The sequence below is a fragment of the Culex quinquefasciatus genome, chromosome 2 (assembly GCF_015732765.1).
Source record: "Culex quinquefasciatus strain JHB chromosome 2, VPISU_Cqui_1.0_pri_paternal, whole genome shotgun sequence".
In the NCBI taxonomy this organism is placed as follows: domain Eukaryota; kingdom Metazoa; phylum Arthropoda; class Insecta; order Diptera; family Culicidae; genus Culex; species Culex quinquefasciatus.
The window spans coordinates 198,456,260-198,480,194 of NC_051862.1; the positions used below are offsets into that span (position 1 = coordinate 198,456,260).

A 23,935-nucleotide genomic window follows, 5' to 3' on the forward strand; every position below is an offset into this window, starting at 1 on the left:
GGAGAGATAAAAACAATGAAGATCATTTTTGGGGGAGGTAGACTAAGCGCGGTACTTTGAGTTACATTGTTTACACTTACGCGGGTATGTCGTGTGGCGTTATTTTTTGAAGGATTTTGTGTCACATGGTCATAAAACAAAAATCTCAAGTCGGTTGAGCTCATTGAGTTTTAACGTAAATTGTCAAGGATGAAATTCCAACAAAGCGATTAACAATCGGTACACCCAAAGTTAAAGAACGAGGGGATAGTCCTCACGAAAAGAAACGTGAGGAAAGTGCTATTTTTCGAGAGAATAGTCCTCTCGCGTGTTCATTCGTTCATTTGAACAGTTTATCCTATTGAGTGGCATATATGGACAAATGACCGCCACTAAGTCTCCGACCCATGGTGGCCCATACGGCAAAGGCACGGTTCAATATGCCGAAGGTCTTGGGTTCGAGTCTCGGTACCGGTACTTTTTTTTTTGATAGATGAACTTTTTTTGAAGATGAACCCATGAGTAAAGTACTTTCGGTAATTTCAGGATTTATCCTCTCAGTCCGCACACAGTACCATTTTACTACCGAATCGTGATCTATATCCTCTCGTATGGCGATGTCCAGTTCTAGGTATATCCATCACGGAACGTAGTTCCGGTGGTTTAATCCCCGAATATCTGAGTCGATTGTCCCAAAGTTTGCAATTGTAATTCTTGGGACTGATTTTCCCCCTAAACACCCTCTAACAAAACTTGCCCAACGAGTAAACAAACGGAATAAATGTCAACTTATCAATTGCAGTCAAAAAGAATAGATTAATCGTAGCTTCTCGATAATCCCAGTATTTCTTCAACATTCCAACATATTGTCTCTTCAGGGATTCGTTTTGAAAACATTTGTGATCGTACTTTTTCAAATCGACGTCGTCGTGCTATCTTGTCGCACCCGCCATTTTGACGTTCCGAGATAAACGCGTTTTAATGTTTGACCTTGAATATACAAAAACGAGAGCACGCAATGTAAACAATAACTAACACGTTTTGTTTGGCTGACCATTTTATGCATTGTCCCAAAGTTTGGTTGAAGTTGGTTGCTGGAGTCCCGAGTTATAATTACAAATGTTTTCGGTAGTCTAGCTTGTACGTGCGACAAACGCATCCTGACTTTCCTGGCCTGAAATCCCTTTGGCCTTTTGTCGCACTTACATCAATTTTCATGGAGTGACAAGATAGCACGACAAGATTAAAACTACTTTCATATGTAAAGTGACAAAAATTCACGGAGTTTTTTCGGTTTTTGTTGCATATCTCAGGATTGAAATCGAATTTTGGGGATCTGTGAAGGTCAAAAGGTGAGGCATTGTGAACTGCACAAAATGGCGTTCTTAACTCAATTTGGCCCAAAATGCACGTACGACAAGTTAGCACGATGGCGACGAAATGGTACTTCAAGTCCTTGGTAAAGTTTGCCTCCTTTTCGGAAATCTCTGGATTACGTGTCCTCTGTGGCTTTGGTGTAATTAGTTTGATAATTCCAATATGCTTCCATTAAGGGGTTACATACATGTAAATCGTCAATAATGTCTGAGTTTTGTATGAGCACACATTTAAACTTTTTTTTAATCTTTTTGCATAGCATTAACAAATATATTTTGATCTATTAACAATATAAATATGAAGACAATTGAATGTACCATTGCCGAGATATAACTATTTAATGTTAGCAGTTAAAAAACGGGTGCCACGATACCTCAACACTGCTTTGACCAAATTGGCTCAAAATTTTGGTGAAGACTCGTTGAACCGGTCCTGTGTGCAGGACACAGTTTTTGATTTCTGTATTTTTTAAAAAAGCTAAATTTAAAATCGTGCTTCGTCATGCACACGTGTTGATATGTCTAGGAAGTCTTCACCCCAAATTCAGCCAATTTGGTCCATCCGATTTCAAGATATGGTGGCACCTGTAAATCAACTCGGTGTTTAGAGAAAAACGTTTACAAATTTTGACAGTGTACTTAGCGCATGGCAAATTGTGAACTTAAATCATCTCTTATTCTGTTCAGTCACGGAATATCTTCATGAATCTTTCAGGAGTGATTGAAAATCATCTTTTTAGTGAATTTTGTGATTTTTCTGAAATATGCAATTTTTTGATTTTCTACATGTATGTAACCCCTTAATGCGTTGTAGAGTTTCACGAGCTCCAGTTCTTTCTTTACGAGGTACGTTCTGGCTTTTTCCCCTTTTCTAATTCGCAAAAGCTACCAGAAGAAACTTTCATCAGAATTGAAAATAAACCTGGAATAATCAGTTGATAAATATAACTATTAGACTGGTTCGTCCTTATACGGAAAATAAAAAAAAATGATCAAATCAAACCAGAACAAAGATTTGTTGATTCCTTTTGGGCCTCAAAACAACCCCCTAAAATTTGGGAGCGATAGGTTGCGTCCACACTTTGCATTTCAATTTTGTATGGGAATTAGTATGGAAAACCCCTCTTTTTTATATTTAGATTTTTATCATTTTTATTTTCCACTAAACTTTTCAAACCAATACAATAGCGTTTAAATTGATAAAATTCTCTGAAACTTTTCACAAGAAAGAATTTTGCTATCTTGCTCCTGTCAAAAGATACAGCGTGCTCAAAACTGGTCTAAAACGTATTTTTTTGCTTGAAAATCACGTTTTAAACCAGTTTTGTGCCCAATACTTTTTTTTCGGGAAAGTTTTAGAGAATATTTTCATTTAAAACGCTATTTATTAAAATTATAAAAATCAAAATGTTAAAAAGAAGATTTTTCGATACAAAATTAAAATGCAATGCGACAAGTGTGGACGCAACCAATCGCTCCCAAATTTTGGGTAGTTTTTTATGGACCTAAAAGCAACCAAAAAAAACATGTTCTGAAAAATCAACCATCTCGAGCCATCCTGAAAACCATATTGAAGAAGTTGTATTCAATCGCAACACAGTAATAGGAGTATTTAATCGTTATTTTTCTCATATTCTCAACACTTTGTTTGTTGATTTATTTGCTCAAAGCAATGAGAAAAAATGTTCACTAAGCACAACACAGCTGTTCTATCCCAATGATTAAATAAATATCAAGTAAGCGTGAATAGAAATGTTTAAGGAGGATCGGGAAGCCAATCTTTTAAAAGTAATTTGTAGGTTTTGTTCAGATTTACAACACGCTTTTTGAAGCTTGCAAAAAAAATATATGGTTTTAGAGAAAAGCGTAACGCCACCGCGTAAAAAGAGGTTTCTCCGTATTTAAAATTTAAATTAATTATTATGTTTTTTTTATCAATTTCTTAAGGGAGAAAATGTGTTGCCCCGATTGCCAAACTTAACAGAATTTAACTTTGCCCATATTTTTAAAACAAAACTCGGATCGTTCACTCCATTACTCCTAAATGTATACTTGTTTCAGGCTTGAATGAGTTGTTCGCCGATCATTTTGGTAACGCTATATAACGCACTGATTGCGTTAAGACCCACCCCACTGAGAAATCTAACGCCCCGATCGGCCCATGTCAGCCTGATTTCAACTTGACTTGCCATACATAAACTAACAAAAAAACTAACTTAATCCACCTTTGTGGTTGTTGCCTTCCTCACTTTTTACCAACATTTGGTGATATGATGGGTTTGGACACAAATTCTATCTATCTTCTATCACTTTTGCCGTTTTCCGCTATTAAATCAACATTTTCAGATGTATCAACAATGGAGAGTTGCTTGCTCACTTTAATTTGAGCTATTTGTAACTTTGGAACAGTCAAAAACACTTTATGAAAGCTGTAATTCATGATCAAAGTGCTGATAGGTCGATAATAGAAATAGGCTGAGAAAGGGTATAGTTCCCCTATGTACACAATTTCGACGGTTTTGTTCGAACGCGAATCAATTCAACACGGAACGTCCGATCGAGGTGCTCTTTGTTGCGTTGGGTTCGTATGGTAAGTTCGTGAGTGTCAAAAAGTTACAACCGATTCCGGAAAATTTGCAGATTGTATGGGAAAGGTTAAAATTAAGTTTTGATCACAGGAGGCTGATTAAGCAAAAAAGTCAATAACGTCAACAAACGAAAAAAGGCAGAACGAACTTTGTCAGGTAAGGCTTGTTTCTCAATAAAAAAAAATACAAAAATGTCACTTAAGCGGTCATAACTTGAGACTGAGCGTTGTCAGATCTTCAATGTTTTGGACTCATTAGAAAGGTCTTTTGATTACCTAATCAACGATCGGTCGGAAGATGGATCCGGACATAGTTTAAATGCATTTAAGTGAGATCCGGCACCAAAAAAATACATAAATATCACTTAAGTGGTCATAACTTGAGACAGGGTTGTCAGATCTTCAATGTATTGGACTCATTGGAAAGGTCTTTCGATTACCTACCCAACGATGGGTTGGATGATGGATCCGGACATTGTTTACATACATTTAAGCAGGGAAGGGAAATAAGTACCTGCACTTGTAGTAAGGTAACTACGATAAGCACCGAACTTTAAAATATTTGGGTGCGGTGCTGGTGCATATTTTTCAAGTAGGGTAACTATGACTTGTCTTTCTTTGTTACCACAGAAAAAATAACTGCTGTCTACATTGTCAATTAGAACTTGGTTTTTGGTCAGTTCCTAGCAGATTCTGTACTTCTTGAGGAGCAATGGCATGTTACAATGTGGCCAAAATTAGACATCAGTGACCGAATTTTGAGTGTAGATCGTGAGAAGAAGACGGCTTCGAATCCTATTTTTGAGCAGACTTCATAATTGGTAAAAAAAATCACTGTCTTTAAGCGACTTTATTTGAACTTTTACCCAGAATAGGGTCAATTGGCGTGGAGGCACCAAATCCTTCATAAAGATGAGGCTAAAGAGTGTGAACATGAATCATGAGTAATACAGGATGTTCATGGTGCAGCTGTTTAAACCTAGTAAAAAGCCACTATGAACGCAGGACACAATCCCCTTATGCCCCTCGATCTCTATGAAAACGTTTCAAAAATGTCATCCGTCAATTCTCGCAAGGTAAAACCCGTGCTGAGGGAAATGCTGCGGCATTTCTTCCCGTTTTCAAAAAATGCGAAGAAGCAAGAAGATTTACATTTAAAATAACAGCTACAGCAATTATCTCCAAATATACATACAAATTTCATCATCCTAATGCCTTAATAAAAAAAAAAAAACGTTGCAAAAATAAGCACCTTCAAACTGAGGTGCTTATTATAAGCACCCAAAATAATGGGTTCTGGTGACAACTAAAGCACTGCACCTTTGATATTTCGCAAAACATGGTGCCTATGTTCGTTCTCTGCATTTAAGTGGATCCAGACATAGTCTACATACATTTAAGTGAGATCCGGCATCAAAAAAGCACATAAATATCACTTAAGTGGTCATAACTTAAGACAGGGTTGCCAGATCTTCAATGTATTGAACTCATTGGAAAGGTCTTTCGATTACCTATCCAACGCTTGGTTGGAAGATGGATCCGGACATAGTTTACATACATTTAAGTGAGATCCGGCTTCAAAAAAGTACATAAATACCACTTAAGTGGTAATAACTCGAGACAGGGTTGCCAGATCTCCAATGTTTTGGACTCATTGGAAAGGTCTTTTGATTACCTATCCAACGATGGGTTGGATGATGGATCCGGACATTGTTTACATACATTTAAGTGAGATCCGGCATCAAAAAAATAGATAAATATCACTTAAGTGATCATAACTTGAGACAGGGTTGCCAGATCTTCAATGTTTTGAACTCATTGGAAAGGTATTTCGATTACCTATCCAATGATGGGTCGGGTGATGGGTCTGGATGTAGTTTACATGCATTTATGTGAGATCCGAATCGCAACTCTGGCACTTTTTTATACGTAACTTTTGAACTACTTATCGGATCTTCAAACAATTCAATAGTGCAGTATGGGGCACCAAACCGGATCGAATGCAACTTATTTGACTCAAATCGGATCAGCCAGTGCCGAGAAAACTTGGCAAGAATTTTGAGCACTAAGGGGAATACGCACACACATACACACACACACAGACATTTGTTCAGTTTTCGATTCTGAGTCGATAGCTATACATGAATATAGGTCTACGAGCTGTTTTTCAAAAGTTCATTTTTCGAGCAGGATTATAGCCTTACCTCAGTGAGGAAGGCAAAAACAAATAAATTAAGCATTCCGAACGGATTTATTGAAATAATCATGGCAGTTCTGCAATCCCGGAACCTGATTAGTTGGACTTGCATTCTGAAATGAAAGAAAAATCAGGCGTTAATTTCTGTAAACCATCAAAAATCTTCAAATTTCTACTCACTGTCCGACTTCTCCCATCCGACGTAAGCACTTGTCCGCTTGTTTTCCACCACCAGCCAATCCTGCAGCGGCTGGAAGTACTCGAGCAACGCGTCGGCACTCATCGTGCGCTGCCCGGTCAGCACCTCCATCGCGTCCGGCCACGGCTTCGAAGATCCCATCGCGAGCATCTCCTTGATGGCATTGCCAGCGTTCGCGTTCTGGTAGATGTCACAGTTGTTCAGCGTCTTCACAGGATCCCCCTTGACGTACTCGCCGGCCAGTTCGCACGCCGACCGGTGGAACTGGAACTGGATGATGAAGGACACCAGGTAGCGCAGATATTCAACGTCCGCGGACATGTGGTACTTGGCGGGCCCATCAAAGTCCTTCTCGCTGCGGACTACCGGCGGTTCAATGCCGGAGAACTTGGTACGCATCTCCCAGAACTTGCAGTTGGCCTGGTCGGGCTTGATTTCCCCTCGGAACATACCGTAACGGTACTTGTCCAGCGTGTAGGCGAACGGCAGGAACACCAACTTGGACAGACCCTGGCGGTAGAACTGGTTCATCTTGGCTTCCTCGTCCATAACGAAGTCCTTGAGGAGTCCGATCTTCTCCAAGTGCTTCGGCGTGGAAACGGACAGCGAAATGACGTCCCCGACGGCCTCGTGGAAACCGGGGTTCGCACCCTCGCGGTAGGTCGACGGCTGGTGCTGGTACTGCAGGAAGTACTGGATGTGGCCCAGCTCATGGTGCGCCGTGAAGAAATCCTCCATGTTGATGCGCGTGCACTGCTTGATGCGTACGTCATCGGTCTTGTAAAAGTCCCAGGCGCTGGCGTGGCACACCAGCTCGCGACCGTCGGTGGGCTTCTCCAGGATGCTCTTCTCCCAGAAGGACCTGCAAGAAAGATGCGAGTTTTATGTTTAAATTGATGAAATAAACAAAATTTATATATTTTTTTTTTGGCTATTCAAAAACAATAAAAAGCTAAAAATTTGTTTATTGGAATTAAAAAAAAAACTCCAGAATTCTACTTACTGCGGCAACCGAGTCATATTCAGCGACACGAAGAAGTCATCCCCCATCTCGAACATCTGCTTTGCGGTATAACCCTGCTTGACCATCTCCTCAGTCACATCCATCAGCTGACTGTTGGGGTACGGCGTCGTAAAGTCCGCCACGTTATCCCACGTCTGGGCCCACATATTTCCCAGCAGGTGCATCGGAATGGGTCCCTTTTCCGAAACGACATCCTCACCGTAACGCTCGCGCAACTTGTGCCGGACGTACGCGTGGATCTGCTCGTACAGGGGACGGATCTGCTCAATGGCGGCGTCCGCTTGCTGCTCGAAGGTTTCGTCCTCGTACGCGTCCAGCCAGGCTTCCGCACCGGATGAGAGGTCTGAAAAGAAGAGATGATGATTTCTGGGAATCTGGGTTTTGAGGTACGCCGATCTTACTGTTCAACTTGGCCGCTTCATTGCTCAGCTTGATGTACTTGTCGAACGCTTCTCGGGTTGGGGTTCCAGCCTTGTCGTACCACTGCGCCCAGTAATACTTGAGCTCCTCCGGGTCACGGCTTGTCGCGAAGATCTCCGTCAGTTCCGGTTCGAGCGCCAGGTCGCACTTCTCGCGGTTCTTGTAGTCGCACACCTTGGCCGTGGCGTAGTTCTCCGACATGCTGGAGATGGCGTCCAGTAGCTCGGTGAACTTGGCCTCCGGCAGAGCGGCGTAGCCGAGGTCGGTCATCTTCTTGAACATCCGCTTCAGGTCGCCATTCTTGAAGTTCTGCCAGTCGTACTTGCGCAGCTCGCGGGCAACCTCCTGCAAATGTTACGGGGATTTTTAGCAGAAAGGTCATGCAGCAAGGTTTATTGCTAAACGCCTAGACTGAGTGACCCAAATTTTGCATGTGCAGACCTTGATCGGCTCGAAGTGGCTGAAGAAAGTCAACAGAGAAACAGTGTGCGCTACACCTCATCACCAACACACAAGATCATCAAGCAGAGAAGTTACTACCAAAATCAGCAACGCTTCGGTCACATGGGATACCTTCGAGAACAGGGCACTCTCCACGGAAGCGTTCTGCGACTCTTCGGCGTTGCGATCGTTGATGTCACTCTCGTAGTTCCACGAGGTGACCGTTTCCTTGTTGATCTGCTGCAGTATCAACGGCTCAACAAACTTTACGTAGGCTGCCGCGTTCAACTCTGCGGACGGTGGATTCCTTCCACCGTTCCCAACTCCACAGCTGATCGCGAGCAGAACAACTAAACCCATCCAAATCATCTTCAATGTGAAAGTGATATCAAATGTTCACGCGACCAAACCTCGACAGCTACTAAGTGGACGATCGCGCCGTGGAGACTGACTGCTTCGATATCATCAAACATCACCCACCCATCGTGAAACCTTAATCAAACGTTCAAATTAGGGTAGTGCGGTGCGGCAGCACACAGATCATCTGTATCGGGAGAGATGCTGTAACGCAAAGTTTGCCCAGTGTAAACAATGATCGCGCGCGTACCCGAGAGAGCTTTGAGTATACGCTGAGAAAAGCTCGTAGATTTGACCGCGCATGTCATGTAATTATCATATGGAGACCTTAAAGGGGGTGGTCGTTGTTCTAACCCCCCAACCTATTCAGTGCCAGATTCAGATCGGAACCAAGTCAAATGAGATAGCGCAAACAATCAACCCCTCAGAAGTGAGTAGCCGCCGGAACATTAGAATGTCTTAATCATCGTTTCAGAATTTTAGATGCAACGTTTAAAGGAGGGGGGGACTTCCCTCAACCTTGCACGTTACGTTTTTGATTGAAATTCAGCACAGACGCGTCGAGTAACGTTCCCCGCGGACAAGACTCAAATAAGGAAAAGTATTGAAGTTCCACGGTGATCAAGCTGGTTTTGAGCGGCGGTGACATCCCAAGTCCGTCATCGTCGTCGTTTATGGATGTTTGTGTTATTAATTTGAGATATCAAAATTGTTGTCGTGATGAGACGTGGAGGTGAGTTCATGATATGATTGTTCAGGTAGATTACGCGTGAATTGAAAGAGAATCTATATTGTATTATTGAAGAAACAATGATGCTCCGATAAGGAATTGATAAGGACCAGGTGGGAGCAAGTCATTTATTATGCAAGATTTAATTCAATTTTAATTTGGAAAAATAGCGTCACATCATGAACGTTCAGATGAATCGAAGAAAATGTCAAGATTATTATTGATTTTTCTAGAGTGAATTTGGGCGGCATTTGCTGAGTTTATCTCCAAACTGCTTGGGAGAGAAATTGTAGTGATTTTTGTAAATATTTTATTTGAATATCAATATTCTCCAATTTTCTGTATTTTATTCCATTTTGTAGTCAAATTTTAGCTTTTCTTGAGTATTTTTTCACAATTATTATCTTTTATCAGGTTTTAATTTTTAATATTTCTAACTCGCTAAGCTTAGATAAGCAAACAAATTATTTCAGATTGAGAAATACCATAGAATATATTTTTTGAGCCAACATTAAGCTAATATTTTTTAACATGCTACAATGAAAAAAAAGGGTAAATGAAGGCAACATTAAAACTTTTAAATATTTTTATGCATTATACATACAAAATTATCAAAAAAGCGGTATTTATGATTATTCCAAATGATGTGTTTTCATTAAATTTCATAAAAAAGTAAAAAAAATTACAAGAGTTTTTTTTATTGAAAATCAAATTAATAAATATTTTCCAAGATATCGCGAGTTGACAATTTTTGAAAAACTGAAAAAATGAAAAGTTTCAAATGAAATTAGGTTAAAAATAAAATTTCATAGTGTCATGTTATTAGCCCTCATCTTTCAATCTCGAAAGCTATTCGTTCAACATCTCGGAAACTCGGAAATGTCAAAATAAAACTGATTTGGAATTGTCTTCTCTTTTTAATAAAAGTAATTTCAAAATTTAAAAATTAGGCCAAGCTTTTTGAAATGGCCAAAATAAGTTATTTAAGCTATTTTTGTTTATTCCTAATAAGGCCGTTGCAAATATTTTTTGAAATTTATTTTCCTTGACTCTTAGCAAGGCGAGTAGGGCAAAAATAAAATAGAACATTAAAGTTTAAATTACAAGCTCAGATATTTTTTTTATCGCAAAAAAAACTTATTGTAGTACCGTAAACCGGGGTGACTTTGATAGGATTTCAATTTGATTTAGGAATATTTTCCAACAGGTAAGGTTATTCTCAAGATTATTATTTTTAAAATATGTACTGGGGTAGGCCACACAAAGTCCATGCACTATTTTGGAAAAAAAAAGTTTTTTCAATAGTGTTTAGAAAAATAGTTACGTTAAAAATTCTTAGTTTAAATTCCGGGGTGACTTTGGTAGTCATAGTTTTTCTTGTTAAAATCATAGAATTTAAGGTGTTCAAATTTTATTTGTACGTTAAATATATCATCACTATATTAGTTGATAAAGTTTTTAGGAAAAAAAAACAATATTAATACTTAGTTAGCTAAGTTTATAAGCTTTTAAGCAAAATACATATCAATTTTGGGTTAAATTGGTAAAAAGTCGGAACCTTGCCTGAAATTTGTTAGAACAAGTTTTGTTTATAAAATGATCGATTTATATTGCATTATATACTGAATTCAAAGCACGAACGAATCACAAGTTTTCACATTTCACATAAAAATTGTTCAACTGAAATTGCCTATAAATTTGGAAATTTATTTTTAATTGTGTTCCAAAAACACACATTATTTATTATTTACAAACTTATTTAACCTTCTCCTAGTGGAAAATTGTCCAAAGAATCCGAAAATGCATTCCGATTTCCGATTCGAAATCATGTTCATTGAGAAAATCAAGACACTTTGAGAAGTTTAAAATAATGACTTTAATCAACATTTTTTGAATTATAGTTAACTAACAATTTAAACTTCTCAAAATTTTATGAAAACTTCTTCAAAGTACCTCAATTTGAATACTTTTCTACCATGGTCAGTATGATTCTAAACAATTCCGTACGTATTTTAATTGTACTCTTCATTTTGCGGAAAAAATCTCAAACCTATCAAAGTCACCCCGGCTATCAAAGTCACCCCGTTTTTCAGTACTGTAAATTGGAACTATGCAAAAAATCAAAATATTTTTTATCCTGCCCAAACATGCTTATTATAATTTTAAAATCAGGCAAATGATTTTCAAATTATTTGTAGTTGATTTGACTTCTATTTCCATTATAATTTTTAAGTATTTTGAAAAAAATATTTGCTTGCCACTTGATTTTTTAGACCGATTTTGAAGGGGGGCAAAAACTCTGAAAAATATTACCAACGGCCTTTTTTAGAAAGAAAATAATTAAATTTAAATTAAACAAAAGTTTTTTTCATTGAAAATCCAACCAATGAAAAGTTTCTGAGATATTGCTAGTTGAAAAATGCGGTTTAATAGATGACACTAGGAAAAACTCATTTAACTTTATCTTTAAAAAAAATTAAACTCATATTTTTTGCAGATTCGATTTTTCACCTATTTTTTTTAATTAATTTTTTAGTGATAACAAACCAAATATTTTTTATGTGCCATTTTGTTTCAGATAAATCGCTATCGAAACTTTCAAACTTTACTGAAGAGGCCAAATAGAAAATTCCTTCTAAAGATATAGATTTTCGAATATTCACAAGTCCATTTAGAATGATGTATCAAAAATCAAATCAAATTATTCGCTTTACAGCATTGCCTTGGCGTTCTCGATTACGAGATTCCTACCGGGGCCAACATTTACTTCCCGTCCGACGGAAGGCGTGATCAGACAAATCTCGTCTCGAAAAATGCCACCGGGACCTTCTTGGATCGAACCCAGGACGACTGAATGATGTATAAAAACTAATTATGCAAAACGGCTTCTTTTGACAAAAGAAAGGCATTTTTCAAAACATTAATTTTAAAAAATCAAAGCAAAGTCGTTTTGCGAAAACGTAGAGTTGTTGCCTTATCTGATTCTAGACAAGTATTCATAGCTCTTCTGAAAGTTCCTTTTTGACAAATCTTTGTTCCAAATTTTAGCCATTTTTATCAGATTCTTAGTTGCTCGTAATCTTCATATCTTCATATATTGTTTTAGGCCTAGAAATTAAATATCATTCATATTTCAATAATGCACAAAAAGAAAACAAAAAAAAATTGAGTAACTAAAATCGAACACAGCTATCACTAACATTTTGAAAAACTGCAAAAATCTGCAAAAGCCAATTCAAACTCATTCCAACTAACGCCTCATCGTCGACTTAAATTCTCAATCACGCTCAAGAAAGCTGAAAATCCCCAAAACCAGATTTTCAGGTTCACCCTCAACTTGAAGAAAGTGGCCTGACGTTAGTGGCGCAAGAACTTGCCTGCTTTTAAGCCCTCCTTCTAACCAATCACGGTGCCATTGAACTTTTTATCGATTGCAAGCCAGATCAAGTCCAGCAATCCAGTATCAAGTGCAAACTTCTTCCTCTTCGTGCATCGAATGACAAATTCTATTTTTACGAGCCAGCCGGCCGGTCTAGTCACGATCATCATAAATGCTAATTGCGTGTAGTTGAACCCGTCTGTACTGTTTAGCGCATTGAACGCATCGTTCTAACAGGTAGACTCGCTTACCTTGAAGTAGTTTGCGTTGCGAACTTGGATCTCGTCCCGGGCCTTCAGGTGAGCCTCGCTGATGTCCGACTCGTACGCCCAGGACGCTTCCGTGGCTTCGTTGTTCCGGGCCAGGATGTCCGCCTCCAGATCGCTGACGTACTTTTGACCCGCCAGCTCCTGGTCCTCGAGGTCGGGATTCACCGCGAGGGTTACGCTGGCCAGCAGGGCCAACACGAGCACTTTTGTCACCATAGCTTCCTGTTATCGACGGAGAACCGATCCGTTCCGCAATCCGAACGGTACTAAACGCAGCGGGAAGCCGGCTGGCGTTCTTTATAGCGACGCATCTCGCGAGAGATGGTGGAGAAGAACTGATACGGGAGAAGAGTAGTATATCTGCAAGAGCAGAGATCAACAAAGAGATACATGGCAAACCGGCTGAGAGGAATGATTCGGGGACTTTGCGCGAGAGAGTGATTGATAGTAAAAAACATGATTATTTTGGGGACCTCGTTATCGAGTTGGATGCGTGGGTGGATCATTAGGGAAACTTTCGTTCGGGTTTATTTTTTTGTCTCTAACGAAAGCTTTGTTCACTGGTGATGAGCCGAAGCAAGGGAGCAGCGACCTTTATGTTCATCAAACTATTTTTTTTTTTTTGCAGAATATGTAAAATTTTGAATTTTGAGTTATTCTTACTGTAAATTTAATAATAAGCCTAAAATCATCGAAAGTAACCTTTACAGATCCCCATAATTCGATTTCAATCCTCAGATATTCAACAAAATCCGGAAAAAACTCCGCGCATTGTTGTCACTCGCCAAATGAAAGAAGATTCGATCTGATCGTGCTATCTTGAAACACCCTGAAAGTTGCTGCAAGTGCGACAACTGGTCAAAAAGAATTTGATCAGAGGAAGTTTTGTCACACGTACACGCCCGACTACTGTAAACAATTTTAATTATAACTTGTGTAGAGGTTTGACCCCGGCAGTGATATTATTAAATAAGTACGAGGATATGTTTCCTCTCTGAAGGTTCGTTTAAGACTAACTTTATTTCTTAGTTCTACAGTCGGTTCTCTACCTACAACACTTCTGAGAACCGACTTCTCACCCTAAATGTCGGCGGGAGTCCTAATCCCACGCCGACGCTAGACGAACCGTAATAAAACTTTATTACGGTTGCATCCTGCATTTCCAAGCCACATGCTCATGCGCATCGTCAACACGCATTAAGTGCGTGCAGCGAAGGACGATACGAAACAGAAACACAAACGGTTGTTCTGTTTAGCATGTAACTTGGGAATGTAGTGGTGGTGATTACCACATCACTCACCCCTATAAACAAAAATGTGATAACATTTTTTTTTTACTAACATTTGTTAGTTAATTTTTTTTTTCTTGTTTTGTTTCAACCAGTCGTATAGTAGTTTACATATTTGTTTCCAACTAGAAAACCTTTCTGTTTTTGTTAAAGTTTTTGTTTGAAATGATATTTAATTATTTGTGAAGCAATGTATTTTTCAAACTTTGTGTTAACTTTCACTGAACAATTACTGTTTACTTTCATGCTTCCAAGAATCGAGTTTAAATTTAAGGACTTATATTGTTGTAACTTATCTTATTTATTTATGATTGTCCTGAAACTTAATTTTTGATTATTTTATTATTGTTTACTTCATTTTTTATGTTTGATTACCAGTTTTAAACATTCATAATAATTTCATTAAAATACAACAGGGTGATACACCGGTATCCCTTCCCCCATAAATTTTGGTTTGGAGTACTATCAAGTACTTAAACCAAATCCTCAGTAGGGATTCTTTATATTTGGGACAAAAACTATAATGAAGAAAAAAAAAAGAATTAACGCAAGAAGTCATTGATTGAATGTTTTTATGTATTCGATTTTTTTTTACTGAACTCATTTAATAACGCATTACTTCAAAAGTTGAACTTTCACAACAATAGTTGTTAGTGTCAATCTTCTGGAACCCTGTTCCTTCTACTTGGGAACATAATTGAACTTCTTAACAATCATACATGGCTGTTTCTAGTTCAAATTGACAATGTATGCCACTTCATAACACGGATAATTGCTATGATTTTCATAGTCTTATTGGAATTTTAAATAACTCCAGCCATTGTCATGGAATTCTTCATGAGCAAAAACACGAAGAGAATGTTTTGCCTCAACAAAATATCTCTACTAATGCTGCTCGAACTCGTTCTTAAATCAAGACACAATTATATGAAAGTACAGGGACCTCATTTTTAAGGTATGACTGCATACGCCAAGCTCGATAGGCTTGTTCGAATAATTATCTTGTTAAGAATTGCACACTGTGAAAAAAAAATCTAATCGAGTCAGTTTGAATTAGCAGAGTTATATACCAAAGGGTAGATAGTTTTGAAAATATATTGAGCATCAACTAAACGTTGAAAATGCATCAATATTAACTAAGTTTTTATTGCCTTTGGTTAATATTGCCATTTTTGAATTACTGTTTGAACAATTTGTTTTAAATTTAGACTTTTTCATGTCCAATTTTCTTATTAAATCTCTAACAGAAATATCTGGAGGAGTTTCAAAACAATTTTGTTTTGTGTGAATGAAACCAATTTTATTTGTTTGAGTTTCATCAAATTCACTTTTACACACTTTATTGTAGTTTATAATTTTTTTCTTGAACCTACAACTGCGTTCACGATGACCAAATTTTCGACAAAAATAACATTTTATAGCACGTGATTTTACAGTAATCTGTCCTATTTTAATTTCTGAAATGTCATTATTTTGCCTGTGAAATGATGTGAAATTATTATCATTATTTTGACAATTATCAAAAGGAAGAGCTGTTGCAGTAAAATCAATAATTAATTTAGATTTTTTAATAAAATCGAAAATTGATTCAAAATTTTCTACACCATTTGTCAAAAGCAAAATCTTAAAATGTTGATCATTTATTCCTTTTATAAATGATTCAATCATTAAAGTATTGTAAATTTTTTTTACAGGGTCTAATTCCCTGGAGTCCTTAAACGATCCCTCTAATATAACTTCAGTCCGAAAGAGTATTCTATCAAATAACTCTTGAGCTCTATAAAAATATTCCTCTAAACATTCTGACGAATATTGAGATATCGTCGTGACTGAATGTAGAAGTATACTCAAAGGAGTGTCATCTCCAAATTTTGATAATAAAACTTCTTTAATTGAAGTGTAATCACTGCACTTCCTCAGGAACCTCCAGATAGAAACTGGAACTTTTCGCCTGATTATGGCCAAAAGACTCTTTTCACAATCAGTTTTACCGAACTCTTCATAAATAGAGTCGCACTGACAAAGAAAAATTTCCAAATTATCCTGGCCTGTAAGCTCAGGAATAATATTGAAAGCATAACTGCGATCAAAAAACATTTTGAAAAAATGAAGAAACAATAATTCAAATCAGACATAAATATAAAACCAACTTGCTTATTGTTATCTGCTGTCCACTGTTGGATCCACTGATCGATGCTCCAATTCGATATTCCTTGGTCGTCCTGCTGCGATGATCTTTGATTGACGTTATTCAGTCACTTGCACTGCACTTGCAGGCGCTTGCACCGCTAATATTGTCGTAGCAGATTCCAGCCTTGCAACGCTCGTATCCGATGCGTTGATTACGTCCTTCCCAAGTTATTTCCGTTTACTCGGGACTACGATGACGCCGACCATTGGTGCTCCAGACTCCTACGGTCGCTTGATGAATTTCACCTCTGATCCAAATCGCGTCGTCAAGTTTACAACAACTGAGTTTACATGTGATTCATTTTTTCCGTGTCCAGTAAATTCACTTTATAACGATTCGCGTACGCACACTAGTGCACCATTTGATTTTGCTGGCCGGACAAAATTTAACCTCCGATAATACGCAGAACCACAAAATTAACTTGCGATTTTATACCGAATCGCACACGTTAAAAAAAAATCTTAAAGACCGGCGTGGTTCTTTAAGCGCTGCCACCAATGTAGAGGTTTGACCCCGGCAGTGATATTATTAAATAAGTACGAGGATATGTTTCCTCTCTGAAGGTTCGTTTAAGACTAACTTTATTTCTTAGTTCTACAGTCGGTTCTCTACCTACAACACTTCTGAGAACCGACTTCTCACCCTAAATGTCGGCGGGAGTCCTAATCCCACGCCGACGCTAGACGAACCGTAATAAAACTTTATTACGGTTGCATCCTGCATTTCCAAGCCACATGCTCATGCGCATCGTCAACACGCATTAAGTGCGTGCAGCGAAGGACGATACGAAACAGAAACACAAACGGTTGTTCTGTTTAGCATGTAACTTGGGAATGTAGTGGTGGTGATTACCACACTTGGGACTCCGGTAACCAAATTTCGGGACAATGCACAGTATGGTCAGGTCAGCCAAACAAAACCTGTTTGTTATTGTTTACATTGCGAGCTCAAGTGTTTTGTTTATTCCTGGTCAAACATTAAAACGAGTTTTTTTCTCGGGACGTCAAAGACGACGTGCGACAATATAGCGTGATCACTTTTCTTGTGATCTTTCGATAGCTTTATGAACCGACTTTCAATTGCCTTTCTAGTTTTTGGAGGAAAGCAATAATCAATTTTATATTAAGGTGAATAACTATTTCATACAATTTCTAAACAAATCACTTTTCTGATCCAGATAATAATATTTGTGAACTTTTTAAAGGACGGCATGTGTGTTGTGAGTTTTCTTTTTAATAAATTGCAAATATTAAAATCAATATGTATTTATTTTCAATAGAATCAATTATACGAATAACAAATGTTCCAGACAGTCAAAAAATATCATCAATTGAGCTTTTCTCACGGCATAAAGTCAAACTTTTGCGCGACACATTCTGAAAAGAATAAATTACGAATTAACGCACTTTTCAAACATCGCCCGTCCACGCAAAACAACTCACTATCCGTCGCCGTCCAGCCGACGTGCGCCCCCAGCCGCTTGTTTTCCTCCACCAGCCAGTCCTGTAGCGGCTTAAAGTACTCCAGGATATCGTCGGCGCTCATCTTACGCTCCCCGGTCAGCACCTCCATCGCGTCCGGCCAGGACTTGGAGGCTCCGAGGGCGAGCATTTCCCTGCAAAAGAAATTAGAAGTTTAATTGGAGTTTGAGGCAAACGGGAGTTGGACCTAACTTGATCTTGTTTCCAGCGGCTGCACTGCGATAGATGTCGCAGTTGTTCAGCGTCTTCTCCGCATCTCCGGGAACGTACTCGCCTGCCAGCGTGCAAGCGGCCTTGTGGAACTGGAACTGGATGATGTAGGACACAAAGTAGCGCAGATATTCGACGTCCGCCGAGACGTGGTACTTGGCGGGAGGGTCAAAGTCCTGCTCGGTGCGGACCACCGGTGGTTCAACGCCGGAGTACTCGCTGCGAAGCTGCCAGAAGCGACAGTTGTACTCTTCTGGTTTGATCTCACCCCGGAACACACTCCAGCGGTACTTGTCCAAGGTGTAGGCGAACGGGAGGAACACGAACTTGGTGACGCCCGATCGGTAGAACTGGTTGATCTTGACCTGTTCGTCCTCTTCGTAGTCCTTGAGGAGTCCGACTTGTTTGAGGTGTTTTGGGGTGGAGACGGACAGCGACAATAGGTCACCGACGGCCTCGTGGAAGCCCGGGTTCGCTCCTTTGCGGTACTCGATCGGTTGATGCTGGTACTGCAGGTAGTACTGGATGTGACCCAACTCGTGGTGAACGACGAAGAATTCGCGCATGTTGACCCGGGTACACTGCTTGATACGGACGTCGTCCGTGGCGAAGAAGTCCCACGCACTGGCGTGACAAACCAGGTCGCGTCCGTCTTTCGGCTTCTCCAGGATGCTCTTGTCCCAGAAGTCCCTGAAAGCAAAGGTTATTTAGGTTGGTGTAGATCTTGAAAATATTTTCACTTACTGTGGCAGTTTGGTCATGTTCAGCGACTGGAAGAAGTCATCACCCATCTGGAACATCTTCAACGGGGTGTAACCCTGCTCAATCATCTCATCGGTCACGTCCAGAAGCTTCTTCTCGGGGAACGGAGTCGTCAAGTCGGCGATTCCTTCCCAGGTCTGTCCCCACATGTTGCCCAGCAAATGAATCGGAATCGGTCCCTTCTTCGAGACGACGGCATCGCCGTACTTCTGGCGCAACTTGTGTCGAACGTACGCATGGATCTGCTCGTACAGCGGTCTGATCTGGGTGATCACGTCCTGAACCTGCTGCTCGAACGTTGGATCGTCGTACTCGTCCAGCCAAACCTCGGCACCGTTGCTAAAACCGTTCAGCTTAGCCGACTCCTTGTTCAGATCAACGTATTTCTGGAACGACTCCCTGGTAGGCTTTCCCGCCTTGTTGTACCACTCAACCCAGTAGTACTTGAGCTCTTCAGGGTCACGGCTGTTCCCCAACAGCTCCGTAATCTCCGGATCCAGCGTCATGTGACAGTTTGTATTGTCACGGTACGAGCAGATCTTGATCTTGGCGTAATTCGACTCCATGCTGGATACCGCTCCAAACAGTTCCTTAAACTTATCCTCCGGCAACGCTGCATAGCCCAGCACGGCCAACCGCTTAAACCGTCGCTTCAGATCTTCATTCCTGAACGTTCGGTAATCAAACTGACGCAGCTCCTCCGCCACAGACTGCAAACAAACAAACAAAAGGTCATGAACTCGTCGCGTCATCTCAAACCCGCACTCTTCTTACCTTTTGTATGGCAGCGAATTCGGTCGCTGCCTCCGTATTCTTGATCAGGTTGTACTCGGTCAGGTTCGACGTGTACGCCCATGCCGCATGCGTTTCTTTGGCTTTGCCCTCCTGGTAGCGGCGTTCGCACCGTTCCAGAACCACACGGGCCTTGGTTTCTTGCTCAGTCAGTGGAATCTCGTTGGATTCAGATCGTCGCTGGCGAACAATACCGGCGTCAAGCAGGACTGCCGCGGCAAGGATCACGATCAAAATGGTGATCGGATTTGCGGACATTGTCGGCGTTGTGGTCATCCGCGGGTCATCGGATTGATCGGTGATCTATTGTGGGGGGAAATGTTTTGAAAACTTACTGATAAGGATGCAATGAAATTATGTAATTTGCTTATCACCGGTTAGAAAGCTACTTACGAGTTAAGGTGCGGTCTTTTTACGATGAGATGTGATTCGTTCGGGTGTTCGGCGGGAACTGATCGTAGAAATGGGTCTCGTTTGTAGAGAAGATTCAGTTCGATGTTTTTGAGTAACAAACAGATCTGTTTGTGCAAGTGTGATGATAACACGCTCAGAAATTTGTTTTGGTATTATTGGAAATGTGTTACAGATAACTGCTGTACAACAGCGCCTTATTGAGTCTGGTGATTTGTACCACATGATTGATTCTGTGATTTGAAAGATTTATTTTTATCTCATACAATGGAGAATTGATAATAAAAATCAAGTATGATTGATTGGTCGTTTCTTTTTTATATCATTTAATATGAATACTTTTGATTTAAATATCATCGGAATAAAAAATAAAATTTGTGTCTTGCATTTTTCTTCCGTAATAAAATTTTATTTTCGAATATGATAAATTTTAAAAATACAAATTTTAATGGTAAAATACCTGAAACATGCTAAAATTAATTTTGAATTGCAAATTCTAGTACATCCAACGATAAAGCTTATTCCCCTGAGGCAAAGTCACTAGTGAAAGACCATAAAATATTGAAATTGAAGTTTGAATTGAATTAAAAAGTTATGATTCTTTAGTTTCTTCAAATAAGGCAGAGTCTCGGCCCGAAACTTCAAACACGAACAAAAGCAGCGAACCGAAGATTGGCAATGACGTTTTGGAATTTTGACAGTTTGGAACGCATGAATTACCCCATTATCGGTTTCCCACATGGGTGATGTGGAAATTGTTGCACATGGTTGAAGTTGGGAATTTTGCAACTGATTTTAATTTATGCTAAATTTCAAAATTTAAACACGAATCTACAGCGAATCGATGTGATGCAGGCCAAGGATTGATACCTAAGAGCATGCAATGGCACTGACCTTGTTGCGTGCTCTTGGGTTGACGTCCACGTAAGGAACATCCTGGAAGGAGCGTAACTAACTACATCCGTAGTTCTGTTAGATCATCCGAATTATCTTGATCAGAACAGTATAGCTCTGGTTCCTTGCGAGTGTCCTATTTTCTTACCTCCACGTTGGCTTAGTTTTCATGATGACCTAGCTGGTGGCCTGTGGAAACGGATCGTAAACCTTTGACCACCGCGGGTCAGAGTCGAGACGGCTAAAAGAAAAGGGCGCGACAATGTGGGAAAGGGAAGTAATTTGTGATTGTAGACGGTATTGTTTTGATTCGCTGTATGTTGAGTCAACTGCTGTGGATGTACCTGAAACATCGCACAACGGGGTTTCTCTTCTTTTCATTCTCAGCTACCACCTATCTCCTATTTTTGTTTTGCTCTTCTGATTCCCAATTCTTCACTGATTCTTCTATTTAATATCCAACATTTGATTTTAATGTTACTAACTTTTGATTCTCTTATCTCTCAAAGCTTTTCCACTCTTTTCTATCAATTGATACTGCTGTAAAAACTTTGTGTTTTTCATAAAATATATACTTTTCCTTAATGTACTAGTAATATCAAGTCTATTGTTCATTTGCCTAATCTTTTTTGATTTTATTGCGAATTTATTTATTTGAATAATTCTTTATCTGTCCTATAAATTATCATTACTATAATCTAAGCTTGTTTTGCATCTCTATTTATTAACTATTGTCTAATTTTACATCTAATACATCTAGCTTCTCATTTTTATTCTTCAAAATACGCTCATCATTCTCTTACTATTGATACTTGATTTTTATAAAATAAATTCTCTTTTACTGTCTATTGTTTTCAATCTTCACCCTTTTTCAAACAAGTGAGGTTTGAGCCCTTACTCAATTTATGGAATGGTTAAAGGATTAACACAAATATTACTATTGTATTTTTGATAAACTTTTATAACATGCTTAGGACCAAAAATTGTAACAAAACACCGCGACAAAAGAAATAGCTACATATAAACACGATTCAGCACTAGGAAAGATTTCAGGAGAAAACAATACACAGTAAATAACAATTAGTTTTTGAATTCAAACTAAAAATATAACAGTTTTTGCTTTAATGAAAGTTGATAGGCACACTATAAATGGTTAGGCGCTTATACTTACATCAAACCCTACGTAATGTACCACCCCGGCCGAGTTAAAATGCGTAACCGGAAAGAAGGTGTGCATGCCTGGCACGAACACTCAAAGCGTGTTCTAGCGTGTTGCTCGTACTGACTCAGAGCAAGGGTGAGATGTAGGTGTAAGGGCAGTGCGAGTTCGTCGGGAACCTGGTGCATAAGATCGGTCAAGGCCCGTTCTTACACTGAAAATTGCGAATTGCGAATTGCGAATCTACAGCGAATCGATGTGATAACTAAAGATACATTAAAGGCACGATGATTTGATGTGCAATCTTAATCAGAATCGCGATAAAAGAGGTTTAAATTGAAAAAATAATAATAAAACAAATTCTGGTCTGTAATTCAACGAAATTTTGTCTGTTTTGGAAGACTTAATGTTATTGCACAATGGTTATTGTTTTTTTTTTCAAAAATTAAATTTTTCGGTTCGTCCACAAACAATCCCATGTTTGTAAACAAACGACGCCATATTGCCAATGTTGTTCGGTAGCTCATATCAGGCCATCGCCGGGGCCCTGAAATAAGGCATTCATAATGCGACACAAAGCACGTGCCTTCAACCGCCATATTGAATTGCACATTGCGCGCACCCTCTCCAAAATTCACCATTCTCTCTATCACACACACCAAGCCTCACTCTCCCGCAAGCCATACAAACTAAACTCACCTCTCGCACTTTGTTCCATTCTCTCTCCCGCATCGACGTCGTCGTCGTCTCCCTCCTCATCTTCGCCTGCTTTGACGTTTTATTTTGATTCGCCCTGCGCCATGCGCCATGTATTGGTGTCGCAGCCAGCACGCGCGTTTGCCACCCTCCTCCCACTCCCACTCACACGCAACCCTCCCGCACACAGGTCCCGTTTAGCTTGTTCGTGTTTGCGTCGTGCAAAGATTGCCGACAGTTACCAAGTGGCGCTGCTGGTCATGTCTGAGACATGTTTTTGAGAAGTTATGTTTTCTTAGTTTTTGACATTTGGACAACAAGTCTGGACATTTGAAAAGGGCGCATAAGCATTTCGACAGCTGGAACTTTTTTGCAAATTTCGAGACAATATCGAGTGTTGAAAGGTAGCTGTGGTGGCCAGCTATTGTTTTAAATTTTGAGTCAGTTGGAAAAGTTACCTATTGTTTCAAAATTTGCAAAACAGTTACAGCTGTCCAAATGCTTATCCGCCTTTTCCTCGTGTTATTCCGTAAATTGAAGGTGGTGTTGGAATCAAATTTAGCAAACTCTCATGTTTTTCGCTCAGAGATTCTTATGGTTGGTCTCAATAATTGACCTATAATTGGGATGTAACCTAGGATGTAAAGCCGATTGTAGCTGCTTCATTCTTGAAAACTTCGGTAGAACTGTCATTCTTGATTCTTTCGTTCATAACTCATCCAGCAACACTAGCGCCAATCTCCTTCTGTTCTGTCTTGATTCCTTCGTACACCCTCTTTACACAACCGTCAAGGTGTTCGTTCGTTCGTGTTTGCGCGATGATTTTCTCTTGCAGTGTTGTGTTGTGTACAGGTGGCAGCGTTGCCAACTTTCCATGTTTGCAGCTTCTGGTTGCTGGAATAAGCTGATATTCCTAACTTGTCGCATTCCATTGATGTGGATTTCAGAATCTGGAAGAGTGACTTCTTGAGCCTTTATGTTGCATATTGACTTAATATGAACAAAAATTGTTCTGGCAACCCTGCCCCGACGTTGCGATGTTCGTGGCCGAAGATTCAGCACAGCCAGCCAGCATACAACCAGCATAGCCGG

The 23,935-nt window shown here is 39.5% G+C and overlaps 2 protein-coding genes across 4 annotated transcripts; both read right to left on the reverse strand.

The window, feature by feature from the left end:
• Positions 1–6,174: 6,174 nt before the first annotated feature.
• LOC6042070 (angiotensin-converting enzyme) lies at positions 6,175–13,241 on the reverse strand. 3 transcript variants are annotated; one of them, XM_038251646.1, is made up of 5 exons: positions 12,941–13,241; positions 7,764–8,127; positions 7,342–7,705; positions 6,320–7,200; positions 6,175–6,252 (listed from the first exon to the last, which is right to left on the reverse strand). In XM_038251646.1, exons 1-5 carry the CDS (start codon positions 13,172–13,174, stop codon positions 6,236–6,238), a joined length of 1,860 nt encoding a protein of 619 aa, XP_038107574.1. In that variant the 5' UTR covers positions 13,175–13,241; the 3' UTR covers positions 6,175–6,235. The 3 variants fall into 3 exon arrangements, with proteins under 3 accessions (XP_038107574.1, XP_038107573.1, XP_038107572.1); XM_038251645.1 differs by lacking the exon at positions 12,941–13,241 and adding an exon at positions 8,356–8,623; XM_038251644.1 differs by lacking the exon at positions 12,941–13,241 and adding an exon at positions 8,323–8,623.
• Positions 13,242–17,687: 4,446 nt separating this feature from the next.
• LOC6042069 (angiotensin-converting enzyme) lies at positions 17,688–20,181 on the reverse strand. The gene is made up of 6 exons (XM_038251642.1): positions 20,077–20,181; positions 19,666–19,986; positions 18,874–19,601; positions 18,112–18,819; positions 17,881–18,053; positions 17,688–17,814 (listed from the first exon to the last, which is right to left on the reverse strand). The coding sequence occupies exons 2-6, from the start codon at positions 19,957–19,959 to the stop codon at positions 17,780–17,782; spliced, it is 1,938 nt and encodes a 645-aa protein (XP_038107570.1). The 5' UTR covers positions 19,960–19,986; positions 20,077–20,181; the 3' UTR covers positions 17,688–17,779.
• Between the last annotated feature and the right edge of the window lie 3,754 nt (positions 20,182–23,935).